Raw genomic sequence first — 16,991 nt, forward strand, 5'->3', positions numbered from 1 at the left:
GCCCTGTTCTGCTGTGGTCCTGTACCCAACATCCTGTGCAAGGATGGCACTTGACGATTTCCTCAAACACACCTGTTTCTTTAACCACTTCTTTCTCAGGGCATCTCAGAATGTCTCTGTATTTTGTTTATCATTTGGTCTCCTGCTTCTGTCTATCCCTTTCTGGGAGGGGGTCTTCAAAATTGTCCCCTGTTTCTACTCATTCTTCCATCCGTGAATCTGGAATGGACCAGGGGAATCTTCTCTACTTTCATGTCCCACTGCCCAGAGTTTTGTTTATAAACTTTGGAAGAACAAAGTCTTTTCATATCTCCTGATGAACCCTAAACCCATCTGTCTGGCCACAAACCCAATTCTGGAACTCCAATGGCAGTGGGTAACAGTGCAACTATATTTAGGAACAGGCTACAGTGATGCCCACTCAGTGTTCAGTGGGTCCTATTCTGTCAAGGGAGCTGGGACTTTGTGAAGGGGAACTGACAGTGCTGACCATTGTTCCCTGCAGTCCCCATCCCAGGCCATCAGGTATATAGTTGGTGCCTGCTGAGTGCACAGCCAATTCACTAACTTCTGTGTATTTGTTAATACTCCTTAGGCCAAAGGTGTTGGGAAAATGTTGGAATAGGGGATAGGTGAGTGTGGAATAATCCTCCCTGATGCTTCCACTTTGGGATACTGAGGAGAATTCAAGGTGTCATGACAATCATGCCCTGGCCCCGCCCCCCATACCTTGTTCTATCCCTGACTATCATATGAGGTCCCAGCCCATCCAGTTATGGTCAGACTGTCTCCCCTCAGCCCTGCTCATCACATCCTGTCCTCCTCCCCCTCACACCCTGCTCTGGCTCTGTCCTTTCCAGCCTGCCCTATCCATCAAGTCCCCATCCAGCCATGCCCATTTCAGACTTACAGGGTTACCAGAAGGGGGCTGGGACCTCTGGCAACTTCTACTTTTTCCAGCCCCAACCAGGCCTCCTGTGCCAGTAGAGGTGTGTCTGTAATGTTGTCTCTGAGTACTGGTCCCTTAATAATTTTTAAATTAATTTTCACAATTACATTTTTCCCCAGGGACTCACATATTTCACCTAATGTTTAAGTATGTTGCTTTAGACTTATACCTCACATTTCACTATAACTAGTTTATATTACTACTGATTTGGTGCAATATCTCCTTTTTTATTATGAATATTGTATTTTTTCTTTCAATTTGATCAGATTTGTTAGGGGCTGGTTCATATAATTAAATATTTGAAAGGACCAGCTTTTGTTTTATTTATACTCCCTAAGTTTATATTTTTTATTTATTTAAGCATTAATTTTTATGAATTGCAACTTCTTGAGTTTTGTTTTGTGTTTTATTTCCATGTTTTTGCATAAGTTCTTTTTCTAATTTATTTTTCATTTTTATTATATTTATTGGGGTAACATTGGTTAATAACATTATGTAAATTTCAGGTGTACACATTATAATATATCTGTATACTGTTTGTGTGCTTACCACCCAAAGTCTAGTCTACTTCCATTACCATGTATTTGAACCTGTTTACACCTTTCATCCCCCCCAAACCCCCTTCCCCTCTGGCAAACGCTATTCTGTTGTCTGAGTTTATGAGTTTCTTTTTTGTTTGTTTAGTTATTGCTTTTTGTTTTATATCTCACATATGAATGAAATCCAAATTCCTAACCTAATTACTCTTTGTTTCCCAGTTTTTTTATACTAATGAATTTGAGTCTACACACTTTCTTCTAAATATAGTTGTAGCTCATAAACTCTGAAATTAAAGGTGCAATTTCAGAACTGATTTATCATTTTCACCCTAGCTATTGAGGGAAGTGTCTTATTTTGTAACTAATTAAGGTGGTTCTTTCTTTCTTTCTTTCTCTCTTTTTTCTTTTTTGTAACCTGGTTTTCCTGTAATCAGATAATGTAGCTGTTGAATATGAATTTTTAAGCATTATTCAAGATTTTCTTAGTAGTGTGGATACTCAAATGAATTTGGTAAAACTTCCATGGATATAAGAGAAGAAACTATATTCTCTGTTAGGTATGCATTATTCATTACAACTTTTTAATCTACTTTGATGATGAAGTATTCTTTACCCTGATTTTTTGCTTTTTGTCTACTTCAGCTATTATATTATCAAAAGATACAATAAATGTTATATTTTAAACAAATTGCTTCATGTGGTTCTGTGGGGTTTCTTGGGACAGGAATGGGGAAAGGGAATTCTAAAGTGTATGTATTAGGCCATTTTACACAATACCATTAATATATTTTCCTTGTTTTGCCTTAGTGTTTTTGACCTTGAATTTTCCTTTGACAAATACAACACAACTGTTGCTTTTATTTTGCTGCCACTTACCTAGTGAATCTTTGCCTAAAACTTTGTGTTTTTCTCTTTAAGATATATTTCTTGTGACCATATATTAGTACATTTTACCCTAATCCCACATTTGTGTCTTGAAATTCAGTCCATTTATTTAAATTCATGTAATTATAATAATCTTATATTTTATATTGTATTATGCTTATTATCAATTTTACTATTTCCTAAGTACAACTTTTATCCTTTTTTCTTCCTAATATCTTTTTTTAAGATTTTATTTATTTTTAGAGACAGGGGAAGAGAGGGAGAAAGAGGGGGAGAGAAACATCGATGTGTAAGAGATACATCAATTGGTTTCCTCTCGTATGCCCCCAACTGGGGACCCAGCCCACAACCCAGGCATGTGCCCTGAGTGAGAATCAAATCAGGAACCCTTTGGTTCACAGGTTGGCACACAATCCACTGAGTCACACCAGCCAGGGCTGTTGAGTATTATTCTAGTTCATTAATTTTGACTCCTGTTGATGAGCATCCATTTTTTGTTTCCAGGTTTTGCTGCTGTGAACCGGATGCCATACATATCCTAGGTTCATGTGCAAGTGTTTCTCTTGGATATATCCCTTAGAGAGGCCTGGCTGGATTGTGAGGTATATAAATATTCACTGTAGGAAGGAATGCCAACTATTTTCTTTTTAAAAAATATTTTTAGCCCTGGCTGCTGTAGCTCAGTGTATTGAGCACAAGCTGCGGATCAAAGGGTCACCAGTTTGATTCCCCACTCAGGGCACATGCCTGAGTTGTGGGCCAGGTCCCCAATGGAGGCCACATGAGAAGCAACCACACATTAATGTTTCTCTCCCTCTCTTTCTTCCTCCCTTTCCCTCTCTCTAAAAATAAATAAATAAAATCTTGAAATATATTTTACTAAAAATAAAGTGTGTTATGCTTTATACAATCTTTCAGAATTATAGGATTTTTCCCCTTATTATTCATCTGTATTGTTGGGTATTATTCTTTTTTAAATCATTTTTAAAGATTTTATTTGTTTATTTTTAGAGACAGGGGAAGAGAGGGAGAAAGAGTGGGAAAGAAACATCGATGTGTGAGAGATACATTGATTGGTTGCCTCTCACACGCCCCCAACTGAGGACCAGGCCACAACCCAGGCATGTGCCCTGACTGGGATTGAACTGGTGACATCTCAGTTTGCAGGCTAACACTCAGTCCACTGAACTACACCAGCCAAGGCAACTATTTTCTAAAGTGGTTTCACTTATTTACATTCCTTCAACAGGGCAGAAAGATCCTATGGGTGCACATCCTCTTCAACACTTGGTATTATCAGACAAATTTTTACAAATTGATTAAGTAAGTGTAAATGTCATCTCATCATGTCCTAATTTGTATTTCCCTGATCACTAATGGCTTTGAACATTTCTTCATATGTTTATTGGCTCTTCTTTCCTTCTTCTTTGAAATGATCTAACAGACCTATTTTTTAACATAAACTAGTACTATTATGACACTCAACAATATTAACAATGATTCCTGGCACTGTATTAGAAATGTATATATGCCAAATGTGCTTCTGCTGATTCCATTTCTTCTTTCATTTATTTATCCAACAAACATCCAGACCAAGGATATAGGGGACCCCTCAAAACACCTTCCTCACCTGAGGATTCAGAAAGGCCTTCAGCAGGGCACAGAGCCTTCTACCTCTGTCTGGAGGATCCCAGGAGGAGATGTTTGAACTTGGTTTTGAAGTGTAAGTAGGCATTCCCAGGTGAAGGGCAGCATGACTTCTTCCCCTTTTGCCCCCATGATATCTCCCAGAAGGGCCAGGCATCTCCAGAATTTCTGTATTGGAGATGATAAGGGCAAACCGGTTGAAGGGCAGAAGTAGCCTGTCTTAAAGCTACATTTGCAATGTAAGGGCATTATCACTTCATAGACTTTATTTTATGAAGAAGTAAAATAATAGTTTCCTAAAGATATTTTTATCAACACATTGCATTAAGTTAAGGAAAAATCAATTACTGTTGGCACACACTTTTATTTTAGCTTGGGTAGCTGGAGTGGGAGATAATGTAGATTATGGGAACATTCAAATTCCACAGTCAGCTTTCACGTGCTGAGCAGAGGGAAAGGTAACACTGACTTCTTCCCTTTTTTCTCCAGTGCTATATTCTAGGGCAAGGCCTACACGTCCCTGATTCCTTTCTCTTCTCCCCTCATGGTATGTTCCAGGAGAAGCCTGTAACCCATTTGCCTTCTCCCCACTTCTCATCTTATAGTATTTGCTAGGAGATGACAGCCACTGGCACTTGTGCTTCTTTCCAGAGGCCCCTCGGGTATATCCCCCCTTGGATATTATTACACAGACACATAAGGTAGAGATTCAAAGCTCCCCCCCCTTCAGAAAGCGCGCTCAGAGAAATGTCCCAAACTCTGCTCCCCTCCACCTGTGAGAAGGATTCACCGCTCGTCTCTGTGATTTTAGAGACTTCTTCATCCTCAGTATGGAACGGGCACTCCTTCAGCACGGTGTACCCCACAAAGAAGGGCAAACTAGGCACGGCCATGCTTCCCACTGCTGCCGAGGGGCACCGAATACCCCAAAGCAAGGACTGCAGAACATCTCCGGGTTGACTCGGGTGTCAGCAGCCTCAAATGTGGTTTTGCGCATGTGCAGAACCTTGATCCTTTTCTGCATTGCCCCAAATCACGAGAAGGGGAGGTGCTAGGGGTTGTGACCGGAAGCGGCTGTGGTTCTGACTAGCTGTCCGGAGAATCTCAATGCTGTTCACCAGAGGTGTTTTGCTGTGGTGAGGCCCTGGGGAGGGTGAGTGTTGGGGAATTTTGTGTGGTCAGTGATGGACTCGATTGTCTGACTGTAGTTGGGTGGTTAGCTCATTATTTCTCATTATGTTATCATCTCATATTGATATTAAGGTTTTAAAGTTTACTCAAACTCACAAGGTTTGGTGCATTATGTTCTAAGTATTTTCTAAGAGTTGATCATTTTACTTTTGCCCCTGAGTTATTTAGAAGTGCGTTTTCAGTTTTCAAAAGTTTATCTATTTAATAGTTTTCTAACCTTAGAAAAATGTGGTCTGAAAAATGCCTACATAAAGCTCATTCCTTGAAATATGAGGGGATGCATGGCCTACTACATGGTGAATTTTTATAAATGTTTCATATATAACTCGACAATATTATTTAGTTATTTAGCTGTCAGTTGTGTTGTACAAGATTTGTACACTTTTGTGTGCTTCTTCTATTCCTTAGAATGAGAAATTTTCTACTGTGATGCTGATTTGTCCACTTCTGATTCCTGCTGTCCATGATCTGTTTGAGTTATGCTTCATATGAAGTGTGAGACTTAGATTGAGGTTCATTTATTTGAATGTCCCATTACTCCAGCACCATTTATTAAAAAGACTATTCTTCCTCTGTTTATATGTTTTGCACCTTTGTCAAAAATAAATTTGCCATATTTGTGTGAGGCTATTTCAAGGTTCTCTATCATGAATAGGTGTGTTTTTGTCTTACTGTATGAATTTATATGATCTCATGATTTTTTTATCTTTGGCCTGTTAATATGGAGGAGTACACTGATCGAGTTTTGAATATTGAACTAGCCTTACATTCGTAGAATAAACCTCACCCGATTGTGGTATATAATTCTTTTTATGTATTGTAGGAATTGATTAGCTAATACTTTTTTTGAGGATTTTTGCATCTAAGTTCATGAGAAATGTGGGTCTCCAGTTTTCCTTTTTTATACTGTCTTTGTCTGGTTTTAGTATTAGCGGGTCATAGAATGAGTTGGGAAGTGTTCTCTTCTATTTTCTGGAAGAGATTGTGTAGAATTATGCTAAATGTTTGGTAGAATTCTCCAGTGAAACCATCCGGGCCTGGAAATTTTCTTTTGGGAGCTTTTTTATTATCTTTAATTTCTGTAGAAGTTATATTACTATTCAGATTACCTAGTTAATATCTTTTCAGAGTAACTATTTAATAGTTGGTGAATTGTGAGAGTTTGTGTTTTGTGAGGAATTGGACCACTTCATCCAAGTTGTTTAATTAATGTGCATGAAGTTGTGTGTGGTATTCCTTTTCCTTTGAATGGCTGCAGGAGCTGTAGTTCTATCTCCTCTTTCATTTCTGATTTTGGTAATTTGAATCTTCTATTTATCTTTGTCAATCTTGCTAGTGGATTACCAATTTTATCAATGTTTTTGAAGAACCAGCTTTGGCTTTCATTGATTTTCTGTATTGTTTTTCTGTTTCCAATTTGATTGATTTCTGCTCTTGTGTTTATTACTTCTTTCCTTCTGTTTGTTTTGAGTTTACTTTGTTCTTGTTCTAGTTTCTTGAGGTAGGAACTTAGATTATTGATTTAAGACCTTAATTATTTTCTAATAAAACATTTAAATTTATAAATTTTTCTTTCAATACTGCTTTATCTACATCTGACAAATTTCATTTATATTTTCATTTTCATTCATTACTTTTTAATTTCCTTGAAACTTCCTCTTTGATCCATGGATTATATAGAAATGTATTGTTTAATTCCCAAGTGTTTGGAGACTTTCCTGTTATCTTTTTGTTATTCATTTCTAGTGCAGTACTATTATGATAAAAGGACATATGCTTTAAGATTTCAATTTGTTGAAGTTTGTTTTATGACCCTGGATATAATATGTGTTGGAGATTGTTGCATGGGTGCTTTAAGAGAACATGTATTCTATTAGTGTTTAGGTGGAGTAGGGTGGGTGTGTTCAATTAGGCCACACTTTTTTTGGTCCTTTGATTAAGGGGAGGAGGCTTTTCTTTGAAGTTTTTTTTGTCAGTGGCTGTTGACAGTTTTGAGTTATAGGCTTCTCCAGTGATATATGGGAGGGGAAATGAAACATATAGAACTTACCACTGTGTTGTTTCCCCTAACCTGAGGTCTGTGGGCTCTCCACTTTTCATTTCTACCTTTCAGTCTTTGTATTTGTTGTATTGTCATTTTTGTTCTGGTCTCTTCTACATTCATTGTTGTCTCCTATATTTCTCCTCTGTTAACTGTGTTAATTTATATTTTGCTAAGGAAGTACATGTTTCACATCAATATTGAAGTATGTTGCTATGCATTTATACATAGTATCCACAATAACTACTTTGAACCACTGCCATATCTGGAAAAGATTTTCCTCTCTCATTGTATATATGTAATATTTAAACTTTTCTCCTTTATCTGGTTTGCTAGTGGGTTATCTTATGATGTTGAATCTCAAAGACCCAAATCTTTATTTGATTTAAACTCCCTATTGCTATGTTTTATTTCTTTAAGATGTTATTTTTATTAAGTGCTGCTTTCTTTCCTCGGAGGTTTGTTTAATTTTTTTTCTACTTCTAATTCTTTAGATTGAACACATAGCTCTTTTAATATTTATTTTATATTAAAAATAAAGCCATTTAAAGCTGTAATTTTCACTTTCTATATAACTTTGGTGTGTTCCATGACTTCTGGTAAAGACTGTGTATCTTGTGTATTCATTTCCCACTTTGGTCCTGGGTTATTTAGGAAAGTGTTTCTTTTCTTTTAAAACAGACTTATTTAGCCCAGGCTGGGTGGCTCAGTTGATTGGAACAACCAAAAAGGGTTCAATCCCTGGTCAGGGCACCACACCCAGGTTGTGTGTTTCATCCCCAGATGGCCTAAGTATGGGTGGCAACTGATCGATGTTTTCCTCTCACATTGGTATTTCTACCTCTCCTCCTCCCCACCACTTCCTCTCTCTCTCAAAATAAATAAATATAACCTCTGGTGAAGATTAAAAAAACAGACTTACTTAGATACATTCCAATGCCATCAAATTCACCCATTTAGAATATGCAATTCAGTGGTTTTAACTACAGTCACAGAATTGTGCAGTCATCAAAATTCCAGCCAAGATGCAGGCATAGGTAGATACAATTTGCCTCCTCACACAACCAAAAGGAAAACAACAAATGTAAATACAAAAAATAACCAGAACTGGCAGAAAATTGAACTACATGAAAGTCCGACAACCCAGAAATTAAAGAAGAAACATTCATTCAGAGTAGTAGGAGGGGTGGAGATGGGCAGCGGGGCCGGAGAGGACATGCAGCAAGGGAATGGCTGGTCGACCTCGCAGTCTGATGTTTGCATGCAGATAAACCTGAAGGAACAGCTTGGGAGTGAGAAAGACCACACAACACAGGGTACCAGTGTGGGGAAATAAAGCCTCAAAACCTCTGGCTGTACAAATCTGTGGGAGTTGCGCTGGTGGGATGAACTTCCAGCCTCACAAGAGAGTTCGTTGGAGAGACCCACAGGATCCTAGAACATACACAAGCCCACACACCCAGGAATAAGCACCACAAGGGCCCACTTTGCTACTGGGTAGCAGAGTAAGTGACTCAAAGCTGGGCAAGAGCCAAGCAGGCAGCATTATTCCTTCTCTGACCCCTCCCCCACATACAGCACCACAATGCAACCAAGTGGGTTGCCCCACCCTGGCGAATACTTAAGGCTCTGACCCTTATAACATACAGGTGTGCCAAGATGAAGAACTAGGGCCCAAATGAAAGAACAGATAAAAACTCCAAAAATAGGACTAAGTGATGAAGAGATACCCAACCTGTCTGATGCAGAGTTCAAAACACTGGTAATCAGGATGCTCACAGAAATGGTTGAGTATGGCCACAAAATAGAGGGAAAAGTGAAGGTTTTGCAAAGTGAAATAAAGACAAATATATTGGGAACAGTGAAGGGAAGAAAACTGGGGCTCAAATCAAGGATTTGGAGAGAAGGAAGAAATAAACATTCAACCAGAACAGAATGAAGATACAAGAATTCAAAAAAATGAGGAGAGGCTTAGGAACCTCCAGGGCAACTTTGAACATTCCAACATCCAAATCATAGGAGTGCCAGAAGAAGAGGAAGAACAAGAAATTGAAAAGCTATTTGAAAACTAATGAAGGAGAACTTCCCCAATATGGCAAAGGAAATAGACTTCCAGGAAGTCCAGGAAGCTCAGAGAGTCCCAAAGAAGTTGGACCCAAGGAAGCACACACCAAGGCACATCATAATTACATTATCCAAGATGAGAGATAAGGAGAAAAATCTTAAAAGTAGCAAGAGAAAAGGAGACAGTTACCTACAAAGGAGTTCCCATAAGACTGTCAGCTGATTTGTCAAAAGAAACATTGCAGGCAAGAAGTAACTGGAAAGAAGTATTCCAAGTCATGAAAGGCAAGAACCTACATCCAAGATGACTCTATCCAGCAAAGCTATCATTTAGAATGGAAGGGCAGATAAAGTGCTTCTCAGGTAAGGGTAGGTTAAAGGAGTTCATCATCACCAAGCCATTATTATATGAAATGTTAAAGGGACTTATCTTAGAAAAAGAAGATCAGAACTATGAACATTAAAATGACGATAAACTCACAATTATCAACAGCTAAACCTAAAAAAAATAAACAAACTAAGCAAACAACTGGAATAGGAACAGAATCACAGAAATGGAGATTATATGGAGGGTTATCAGTGGGGAGTGGGGACAATGGAGGAAAAGGTACAGAGAATAAGAAGCATAAATGGTAGGTACAAAATAGACAGAGGGGGTAAGAGTAGTATAAGAAATGGAGAAGCCAAAGAACTTATATGTACAACTCAAGGACATGAACTAAGAAGGGGAATGAGGGTGGAAGGGGTGTGCAAAGTGGAGGGAATAAAGAAGGAGGAAATAATGGGACAACTGTAATAGCATAATCAGTAAGATATACTTTTAAAAAAAGAATTGTGCAGTCATCAACACAATCTATTTTTAGAATACTTTCAACCTATACATGTTAGTCTTTATGTATTTACCCATTTTAGGCATTTCACATAAATAGAATGACAAAATAGGTGGTCTTCTGTGACTAGCATTGTTCACATAAGATAATGATTTCAAGGGTCATTCAAGTTGTAGCATGTAACAGTACTTTTCCTTGCCAAATAATATTGTATTGTATATGTATACCACACTTGTTTATCCATTCAACAGTTGATGGACATTTAAGGTGCTTTCCATTTTTGACTACTATGAATAATAGTGCTGTAAATATTTGTGTACAAGTTTTTGAGTAGACATGTCTTTTATTTTTCTTAGGTAGGTACCTGGGTGTGGAACTGCTGGATCATATGGTGACTCTGTGGGTAATGTTTTACCAAACTGTTTTTCAGAATGGCTGCATTATTTTTAAATTCTACAAGCAATGTATGAGAGCTCCAGTTTGTGCATACCTTACCAGCACTAGTTAATTGTCTTTTTTCTTAGTTTTGCTATTTGTTTCTTTCATTAAAATTTTTTATTTTTGTTGTTCAATTACACTTGTCCCCATTCCCCCCCCATTACCCTCCCCTGCCCTACCCACCCCCCCCCACCTCCCACATTCAATCCTATTCCCCATTGTCTTTGTCCATGGGTCCTTTATATTTGTTACTTGAGTTGACCCTTCCCCCTCTTTCCCCTGTTATCCCTCCCTTGCTCTTATTTTTGCTATTTTAATGGATATGAATAGAAAATTTTGATTTTGATTTTCATTTCCCTTAATTCCCAACATTAAAACATCTGCCAGATTTTCTTTGTGGACATGCTATTTGATGGGATTTTGTAGAAGTTCCACGGGCATAAGAAAAGAAAGCATATTATCTCTTATCTCTTTCTTTGGTACAACATCACCTTCATATTTTAAAATTTTTAACTTGTGCATACCTTTTATTTTATTTTTTATTTAATCTTTATTGTATTTTCTCCATTACCATTTAGTCCCTTATACCATCCTCCACACTCCTATGTTTATTTTATTTTACTTCTTACTTATTTTACTTCCTCGTTTTCTCTTCACCCCATCTCTTATTTCTATTGTCTTAATGAAGTTCCTTTTTGCGTTTACGTGGATATTTTCCCTTTCCTAAAAAGAATGACTAAATCTGTAGCACCTCTTTGGACACAGAGACACCCTCTCCTCCTTCAACAGGAGAAACAATTTTACCTTTGGATATTAAAATTGGACAATTTTAGTCCCTCCCACGCTATTAGTATTTCCCTTGTGACATGTCTCTTGTAGTTTAAGAAATTTTAGTTAACATTTTTATTCCAAATCACTGTCACGTTTTCAACATCTATTAAACAGAACTACATTTACTTTGAGTCTACCTCATATATAATAAGTACTGTGTGATATAGTATGGAGAATGTGAATTTTGAAGCCAGGTAGACTGGATTTTACTTAACATCACTAAACCTCTGTTTTTGTAGGCACAAAATGAAACAATAATTACAGCAACACATAGATGACAAGACTGTGCAAATTAAATGAGGTACCTGCTTCTGCTCATTATGTAATTTCTCATAATAACAATACTTGCTAGTATGAATTAAAAGTTTACTTGAGCTGGTCTGGTCTGGTGCTATGTGCCTTACAAACATCATCTCATATAATTTTCACAATCACTTGGGATAAATAGTTTTGACTCATTTTGAAAAAAAATTCATATTCTTATAACTAAAATTTGACAAAGCTAGAATTTAAGCCTTTATTAATTTTAGTCTAACTCTATGGTCTCACTCATATTCCACTTTGATGAATAACTAGAATAGGTATTGACCAGACAGTGTTTACCCCACAGCATCCAGTGCTGTGAACTGTACTTTGATGCCTCCATGTAACATGTGTGGGGTGAATACTGAATGACTGACCATGTGGACACTGTCTTCCAGGTTTCTTGGAGTCTGGAGTCCCTGGTCAAGACCCCATAGTGAAGTCTGCATCTTCCTTCCAGCCCAAGCAGCTGTGGTTGAGTCCACCAACCCTGCCTGACTTTAGACTTCCTGGAAAAGCCGAGTTGTCAGCAAGAGAGCCTGAGGGCTGAGGCCCAGAGTAAACATGCTAGCCAACCAGAGCTCTCCCCATTGGTCATTGGCCCTGACTGCAGAAGGAAGAGACAACTTATGTGAGGTAAGGAGAAGGAAGAGGTGCCCAGGGGCAGAAATTCACTCAGAAGATAGTGTCTTATTATTTTAATATGTACAACTTTTAAAAACCAGGCAGCATAATCAGGATTTTTATTGGTAATTTATTTCCCTTGTGTGAATTTCTTTCTCCTGTCCATTGCTTATTTATTTATATATTTTAAAGAGTTTTAAAAAAATATTAAGGTTAATAACCCATTATCATTGTCATATATTTTGGGAATATTTTTGCCACTTGGTAGTTTAAAATTAGTTTTTAGTTTTATTTACAAATGGTAAAAGGTCAAGTAGTTCTCTAAGTCTTCTTTAAAAATGACTCCTCCCACCCTGGCTGGTGTGGCTCAGTGGATTGAGTGCCGGCCTGCAAACCAAAGGATCTCTGGGTCGATTCCCAGTCAGGGCACACGCCTGGGTTGTAGGCCAGATCCCCAGTAGGGGGCACATGAGAAGCAACCACACATTGATATTTCTCTCCCTCTGTTTCTCCCTTCCTTCCTCTCTGTCTAAAAATAAATAAACAAAAAAAATCTTCAAAATATTTTTTTTTAAAAAATGAGTCTTCTCTGCTTTGTTTCTCCCAGATTCCAGCTTCCTAGAGAGAAGCACTCTTAATTTTTTAACAGACTTAATATTTAGTTTTGGACATTATCTATTGACTTTCCATGATAGGAGGTAGAGATTTAGCCTTTCTATATACCCCCACTCACATACACATTTGCCTATAAATATCATTGTTTTCATCAGATCCACCATCAATATTTATGACTGTGAATGTGTATAGTTGAGTCATGTGATATCCATGCTGTGGTTACTATTTCTACACAATTTTTTCTTTTCCATGCAAGAGTTTTCTGGTTTTAGTCATTTCTTTGCTTTATTTTATATATATATATATCAATAATTCAACTCCAAATTATTCCTAGTTGTTTAAATCTTTCTGTATATTCAAACATACTAGATAATAATCATAGTGACAATAATTGTAAATACTCATATAATGTTTACTATATGCCCAACACTATTATACACACACAATATATAATAACTCATCTTCATAACAACCTCAAGAAGTGGGTGCCATAGTTATTCTCATTTTATAGAGAGGGAAACTAGGACATAGAGAAAAACTAACTACTAGCCCAAGTTCACACAGCTAGTAGTAGGTGGGGCTGTTCTCAAATCTGGGCATCAGTGTCTTCTCTTTGAAGAAATCTTTCCTGGAACTTGTTGACTTACTGAAGGCTGGTCTGGTTGCTCTCTCAGCTTAATGTACAACTATTACCCTGGTCTCTTCCCTTTGCCATCCCCCAGGAAATCCTTTTCACCTCTGTCTTATCATATACCCCCTTTCCTGGGGATCCTATATTTTCCTTCCTTTTTTACTTGATCCACTATCTTCCTCTTTATTGGTTTACCCCCCTCATTTTGTGGGAGCACATCCTCTAGTCTGTCCTTGCAAATGGGTACATGACAGGTGGATTTTATGAAACTTTGCATGTCTGAAAATGTCATGCAAAATATATTTATCTAATATATACAATTATAGAAATAAAAGTCATAAATGCCTTTGTATTAAATTTATTTAACTCTGACACTAAATTTATCTTTTCAAGTGGATATAGAGTTCTAGGCTGGAATCTTTTTTGTGCAGAATTTTAAAAGGCTGTTTCCAGTCTAATCCTTTTGTATCCACACATACATTTTCTCTGCTTTTCTTTTTTAGCATTTATTTATTTTTTATTTATTGTTGTTCATTTACAGTTGTCCCGCCTTTTTCCCTATTGCTCATTCCTACCCCACCCCTCCCCACTCCCACAGTCAGTCCCCCTATTGTCCGTGTCCATGAGTCCTCTATTCATATTCCTTTGCTTGCTCCTTCCCCTTCTTTCCCCCCTTATCTCCCTCATCCCTCTCCTCTGGCCCCTGTCCATTTGTTCTTTATTTCCAAGTCTCTGATTCTGTTTTGCTCATTTGTTTGTTGTGTTGACTAGGTTCCACTTATAGGTGACGTCATATGGTATTTATTTGTCTTTCACCACCTGGCTTATTTCACTTAGCACAATGCTCTCCAGTTCCATCCATGCTGTTGCAAAGGGTAGGAGCTCTCCTTCTTTCTTTCTGCTGCATAGTATTCCATTGTGTAAATGTAACACAGTTTTTTGATCCACTCATTTACCAATGGGCATTTAGGCTGTTTCCAGCACTTGGCTATTGTAAATAACACTGCTATGAACATTAGGGTGCATAGGTTCTTTTGAATTGGTGATTCAGGATTCTTAGGGTATAGTCCCAGCAGTGGAATCAGACTGTTTTTATTTGATTGTTCAGCCTCCTCTTTTTAGTCTTTGTTTTACTTATTTTCATTTCTCTTTTGCTGTCCTTTCCAGTAATTTTTAAATAAAACTTTATCTTCCAGATCTTCTTTTGTGTTTCTCATTAATGCTGTTATATATTTTTATTTTAAATAGCTCTTTTTATTTTCAGAATATTCACTTTTAATAGCATGCTATTTTTGTTTGATGCATGCATCTTATCACTCTAAAATATTAGTACTAGTTTTTTAATTTTTTGAGTAACAATATAGACACATCTCAAAATTGAAACTACACAAAAATTTTTAAATATAAAAATCTACATAATTTAAATTCTCTTACCCATCTTTCTCCTATCTGCTCACCTATATCTAATACATATAACCAGGTTAGTTTTCTCTGCATGACTAGGGTTTCTTTATGCAAATAAAAGCAGCCAAGAACACATTCTTACTTTGTCCTTCTTACTTCACAAAAGGTGGCCTAATATACACATTTTATCAGTTTTTGTTAATTGTAAGCATTTTGGTGAAATATAATGTGAATTATAAACAGTGTTGCAGTGAACACAAACTTTTTGTTCATTTCTTCTCATGTACATGTGTATACACCTCTCTTAACTATATATGTAGGGGTGGAGTTAATGGGTCATAGATTAAGCCTATTTAAAACAATGGTTTTATTGTGAAATAACATTTACAGCTCAGTGATTTTTCATTATGTCAGTCTAGAAAGTGTCCACAGTCAGCATTTTAGAATCCCCCTACTCCCAAAATAATTACTATCCTGACATTTATGATAATCACTTCCATTAAGAAGAAAATTACAAGCCACAGAGTAGAAGAGATAGACAACAGAGTACTTATAGGCAGAATATGTCAAGAACAATAAAACAGTACAGAAAAGCAGGCTACACAGTAGTCAGAGGCCTTATTTGAACAGGTACATAACAAAAGAAGATACCAAATTGCTCACAAACACCAGAGATATCTCATTATGCCCAATCTCATTAGTGATCAGGGAAATGTAAAATGTAAACCACGATGCAATACCACTGCACTCCCACAAGAATGGCTGAAATTAAGACGACTGATGATGACAAGTGGTAGCAAGAATGAGGAGCCATATCAGCTGCTCATAGGCTTATATCAGCACATCTAGTTGCTGATATATTAACTCATATCAGCAGCTCATATGCAGCTGGTGGGAGTGTAATTGGCATAGTCTCTTTGGGAAACATCTTAGCCTTCTTCATCAAAGCATATGTAGACCATATGAGGAAACAATTCCCCTAGGAAAATACCAACAGAAATCCTTGGCTGATGTACTGGATACATGCATAAATGCTCACTGTAGTGTTACTAGACCTGTGGAGAATCATCTCCCAACAATATCTACCCTTCATTGTCTTGCCTTCTGCAAATTTTCCCTTGAGTATACTACTCTGTCAGCCACTCTGACTGATATGACTGACAGAGGTGAGGGCAAAAATTGTTCAATTTGTTTTATGCAACACTTAATTAATCAACAGGACTCCAAATGGCAGAATGAGGGCCAATCTGCAGTATTTTGCTCAACCATGACATCCAGGGTTCTGGATTCAGTCAGGTGAACAAATCCTTTAAAGCCATCAAAGTTTACCTTACAAAGCCAGGTGCCTTTCTACCTAAGTTTCTATATTGATCTTTCTGCTTGGCGTGAGACACTACTCCAGGTACAGCAGGATGTATTAACAATTGCACAGACTCTGCCTTGGCCCAGAGGGGAAAGTTCAGCTTCCAGAACAACACTGGACAGTAAACTGAGCTTGACCCAGAATGCCTTCCAGGGCCAAGATAATATGTTGATCACCTCAGATAAAATCAGAGACAAATGTCCTACCACCTTTTCTAATTGGATGATTCCTATCATGAGAATAACTGCCCTCGAGGTGTACATAAGTAACAAGCTATTTACCCTTCTAGGAAGCTCCTAGTAGCAACCAAGTAGGTAGCCTCCTTTTGGAGAGATCCCCAGAATCATTTAAAAGCTACTCGAACCACCGGTCACCACCTTGAACAATTGCAGGTCACATATGACCACCCTTAAGGTGCAGATCATCATATTTTTGGGAGGAAGGCAAGTTAATGCTAGCTTCTGCACAAGAAGTATAATGCCAGGGTGCCCCCAGAAGAAAGTATTGTTTACAGTTGGTGGGATCCCCTAAGTAGGGCCTCCAGCAGTCAGGAGACATAGATTGAAAATGCCTTCACTGTGGCCTCTCAGCCAGCTGAAAGTCTCTTACTATAAAAGATAAAAGGGAACAAGACAG

At 37.6% G+C, this 16,991-nt stretch overlaps 1 protein-coding gene across 9 annotated transcripts in view; it reads left to right on the plus strand.

Annotated features, from left to right (window-relative positions):
* Positions 1-5,070: 5,070 nt before the first annotated feature.
* Positions 5,071-16,991, plus strand: part of LOC123832638 (zinc finger protein 81) — a 52,745-nt gene continuing 40,824 nt past the window's right edge. Inside the window, exons 1-4 of one of the 9 annotated variants that reach the window (XM_045860390.1) lie at positions 5,071-5,173; positions 10,503-10,549; positions 11,655-11,716; positions 12,117-12,354. In XM_045860390.1, coding sequence (XP_045716346.1) covers positions 12,283-12,354 — 72 coding nt within the window. In that variant the 5' untranslated portion in view covers positions 5,071-5,173; positions 10,503-10,549; positions 11,655-11,716; positions 12,117-12,282. The remainder of the gene's footprint in view (positions 5,174-10,502; positions 10,550-11,654; positions 11,717-12,116; positions 12,355-16,991) is intronic. The other 8 variants (XM_045860389.1, XM_045860384.1, XM_045860386.1 and 5 more) reach the window with 8 other exon arrangements.

The sequence above is a fragment of the Phyllostomus hastatus genome, unplaced genomic scaffold (genome assembly GCF_019186645.2).
Source record: "Phyllostomus hastatus isolate PE091 unplaced genomic scaffold, TTU_PhHast_1.1 phas_scaffold_200, whole genome shotgun sequence".
Taxonomy (NCBI): domain Eukaryota; kingdom Metazoa; phylum Chordata; class Mammalia; order Chiroptera; family Phyllostomidae; genus Phyllostomus; species Phyllostomus hastatus.